General features: G+C 56.8%; 1 protein-coding gene across 1 annotated transcript; it reads right to left on the reverse strand.

Moving 5' to 3' along the window:
- Positions 1-2,118: 2,118 nt before the first annotated feature.
- Positions 2,119-3,315, reverse strand: CMKLR1 (chemokine-like receptor 1). The gene has a single exon (XM_009880310.1). It carries the CDS (start codon positions 3,266-3,268, stop codon positions 2,183-2,185), a length of 1,086 nt encoding a protein of 361 aa, XP_009878612.1. The 5' UTR covers positions 3,269-3,315; the 3' UTR covers positions 2,119-2,182.
- Between the last annotated feature and the right edge of the window lie 755 nt (positions 3,316-4,070).

Consider the following 4,070-nt stretch of genomic DNA (forward strand, 5'->3'; position numbering starts at 1 on the left):
TCCCCCCTCCGTCCCGTCTGTCCTGTCCGAGCGCTAATAGGAACCCTGCGCCCTTCCAGCAGGTAATTAAATACTGCGTAAGATGAGCGAGGGGAACCCCCTCCCGCCGCCAAAGCCTTCCTCCCCTGCAGCCTCCTCGGTCACAGCATCTTCCAAGCCGATGGACCACGTGCAGGTTTTGGGGGAAAAAACCCACGTGAATGGTCCCCACAGGGGGCTCGGCAGCGGGAGAGGCCCCGGGCTGGTCCATGGCACCCCGTGTGGCCCAGGGACCGGGCGCTGCCCCCCGGGGAAGCGGTCAGTGCTGCTCAGCCTGATGGTTCCCAGCTCCCAGCAGATGCCTGCAGCCACCCCGTGTCATTGAGAGCAGCACCCAACAGGTGGCAGTCACTAATCTGCCATTAATTTCCCTTTTAATCACCACCTCCCCGCTGCATCCCCCTCCTGGGCTCGGCCTGGACGCCCTTTATTTTCAGGATAAATCCCCCACCCCTCCGCACCCCATTTTTAGCAGCTCGGACCTGCAGCATCCCCCGCAACGCTGGTGGGGACGGGCACCTCCCCGCCCCGCTCTGGGGGACAGATATGTCCCACCACACACCAAAACTGCAGCCAAACGCAGGGGGATCCATGGGCAACCCCATGCCGGGGGCGACGCGGGCAGTGCAGGGGCAGGCAGGGCCGGGCAGGGACACAGCCAGCAGCGCCCCGTCCCTCTACGCCCCCGTAACGGGAGAGGAGCACGCCGGCAGCTTCATGGGGTGCGGGTGCTCCCCTCTCTCTCCCCAATGCTAACGAGGTTACGCCTCAATGAGGTAGACATGAGGAGAGGTGGACATGCTGGAGGGGAGGGATGCCGTCCAGAGGGACCTGGACAGGCTGGAGAGGTGGGCCTGTGCCAACCTCATGAAGTTCAACCAGGCCAAGGGCAAGGTCCTACATGTGGGTCGGGGCAAACCCAAGCACAACTCCAGGCTGGGCGGGGAATGGCTGGAGAGCAGCCCTGAGGAGAAGGCCCTGGGGGTGTTGGTGGGTGAGAAGCTCAACATGAGGCGGCAACCAGCGATCGCAGCCCAGAAAGCCACCCACCTCCTGGGCTGCATCAGAAGTGTGGCCAGCAGGGCGAGGGGGGGATTCTGCCCCTCTGCTCCGCTCTGGGGACACCCCACCTGGAGTATTGTGTCCAGCTCTGGAGCCACCAATGTAGGAGAGACACGGAGCTGTTGGAGCGGGTCCAGAGGAGGCCCTGGAGATGCTGGGAGGGCTGGAGCCCCTCTGCTGGGAGGACAGGTTGGGAGAGTTGAGGGGGTTCAGCCTGGAGAAGAGAAGGCTCCGGGGAGACCTCAGAGCCCCTTCCAGTGCCTAAAGGGGCACTTTGCAAGAATGTACCACATGAAACATGCCCATCAAAGTGGGCTTTGTTCAAAAGACACTTCAAATGAGACTTTTCCTCTTTTCTCTCCCAGTGTTCCATGTCGGTGACCCTGTGCACGAGCCCAGTCCTCACCCTGGCAGGTGGCCCTGGGTCTGGATCACTTAGAAGACATGCGAGATTTCCTGGTCCATCGAGGTTGGGATATTCAACCCCTTCTTATGAAGACACTTCCCAGGGCCTCTCTGGGTACAAAGTGCTCACAACACAGTTACAAACGTATTGTGCGAGTACCAATATACTTTAGGACTTTAACATGAGTAGCTATATGCGTATACAGGACTTAGGAAGAGCATCACCAGTTTTGCCGTAGCAGGCATCATCCATGACAGGTGCCCACCCTGCCATCCTTGGGAGCCTGGCAGTGGAGGTGCCTTCCCAGACACATCCTCTGCCCAATCTCCCCATAACGATGTCTCTGGAAACAGCAGGAACTCCCTTGCCAGGCCAGGCAATGCATGGATTAGACAGGAAAGCCCCCAAATGGTTTCTTAACTAGTTTGGTGCAACCATCTTTGCAATCGCAAAGACAGGTTAAGGGCGGTTGTATGTTCTCCACGGGCCCAGAGCGGTGGTCTCCAACGCCTGCCAGCCCCCAGGCAGCAGGACCAGTCAAAGAATATGCTATAGGGAAGCGTTGGACCATGCTCATCCCACACCAGGGGCCAGTGCAAAGGTGGCCACCATCATAGTGGTGGGCATGGGCAACACTGGAGGACTATGGCCCTTCTGCAGGCATCCAGGTTGAGTTTAGAGGACTGTCGTCTCCTTCTCAGTCATTGAAGACATCTTGGAGAAGCTCCTGTGAACGATGCTGGAGTGGCCCGTCTCCTCACTGAGGGCATTCACCAGTCTGGAAAGGATGGTAACCTTGAACTTCTTAAAGTCCTGGCCCATGAAGACGTAGAGGACGGGGTTCATGCAGCTGTTGGAGGCAGCGAGCGCCGTGGTTATGGGGATGCTGATCTCAAACACGGAACGTGAGATCACATCGGGTTTTGTTTCCAAGAGGTTCAGAAGGTGGTAGGGACTCCAGCAAAGGAAGAAGGTGACTATAATGGTGACAATGATCTTGAAGGGCTTTTTGGACTTGGCAAGGCGGTTTCGACGCAAGTTGAAGACGATGGCAATGTAGCAGAAAGTGATGATGGTTATGGGAAGGATGTACCCAGCAAGGAACCTGGTGATGTTCACCGTTCGGTGCCTCATTAGTGCCAGGGCTTGGTAAGACTTATTCCTGGAGAGCGAAAAGTTGCTAAAACAGATCACGGTGTTGCGGGTTTGTGCCGTGTCTCGGAAGACAAGAGACGGGCAGCTCATAATGACGCCGATGGTCCAGATAATCAAGCAAACTAGATACGCTAGGTTGGTCGACCGATGGTTTTGAGACCAGACAGGAAAAACCACTGACACGTAGCGATCAAAGCTGATGGTGGTGAGCAGAAGGACACTGGTGTACATGTTGAGGATGAGGAGGAAGGAGTTCAACTTGCACATGACTGTCCCAAAGATCCAGTTGTACCGCATGGCTGTGTAAGCAATGTTTATGGGCAGGAAGATGTTGAAGAGGAAGTCGGCGACGGCCAGGTTGAGGAACCAGATGGCATTGACCGACTTCTTCATCTTCAGAGTTATGATTGCAATGACGAGGCCATTCCCCAGGATGCCCAACACGCAGGACACGCTGTAGATGACGACGGAGAGGATCCGCGCAATGTCCTTTGGGTCGTGGGAAGGGTCTGTCCACACACCGCTGGTCTCCTCATAGGTGTAATCTGGGTAGTCACTGTAGTTATCAACATCGTCCAAGTAATTGGACAAATTGGAAAGTGCCATTATCTGTAAATAAACTACAGCCTGGTCAGTCCCAGGGCCTCCAGCTGGTGATGTTTCTCTGCGTGTTTCTGCTGAGCAAACACATGGTGTTAATCACAGCGAGCACAGCCTGCGGGAGGGACACCGGACCCCCAACACGCACGGGCACAAGGGTCTGTGGAGAGAGGGGACGAAGCACACAGGTATGGGGGATCCCGTGGGGACCCCGTTGCTGGCCCTGGAGGTCACCAACTCTTTACCAGGTTTCCAGCCCCTGACCAAGAGCCATCAGCTCCCTGAGCCACAGGACGTGATTCAGCCCCTCGTCTCCACCAGGATGTGGCTGTAGCCTCATCCTGCAAAAAATGTCCATTACCCGCCTACTTCCAAGGGAAAAACTAGGATGATGCTGATTAACAGCTCATTAACAGCTTTGAGACCTTCCAATCTGCAAAATATTACAGCTCGTCTCTTTTTTTTTCTCCCCAGCACCCGGCAAATTGGACTGAAACTCCAGCAGGCGGGGACCATGCGCCCCACGGATGCCGGGCACTCAACCTGGCGAAACCGGCGTCACCCCCTCTCACCTCTCCTCCCCGAGGCGGTGGCCGTGCTCTCGCTGCCGCCGGACACCCGGCGGGATGGGGGGGAAGAGGCGGTGGCGGTGGTTCGGCGTCCCACGGCACAAAGGCAGCTCCCTCCGCGCAGATCTAGGGACGGAGCTGTAATATTAAAGCCGAGATCAAACAAAGGCCATTCACCCTCGGATGTGGGGTTAAGGGAGGAAATTGAGACTCAGGCGAAGAGCCTTAACCCGGCTCAG

The sequence above is a fragment of the Charadrius vociferus genome, unplaced genomic scaffold, assembly GCF_000708025.1.
Source record: "Charadrius vociferus isolate BGI_N301 unplaced genomic scaffold, ASM70802v2 scaffold332, whole genome shotgun sequence".
Classification (NCBI taxonomy): domain Eukaryota; kingdom Metazoa; phylum Chordata; class Aves; order Charadriiformes; family Charadriidae; genus Charadrius; species Charadrius vociferus.

Excerpts from the sequence above, each read along its gene's own strand:
- CMKLR1 (XM_009880310.1), bottom strand. The coding sequence starts at position 3,268 with ATGGCACTTTCCAATTTGTCCAATTACTTGGACGATGTTGATAACTAC.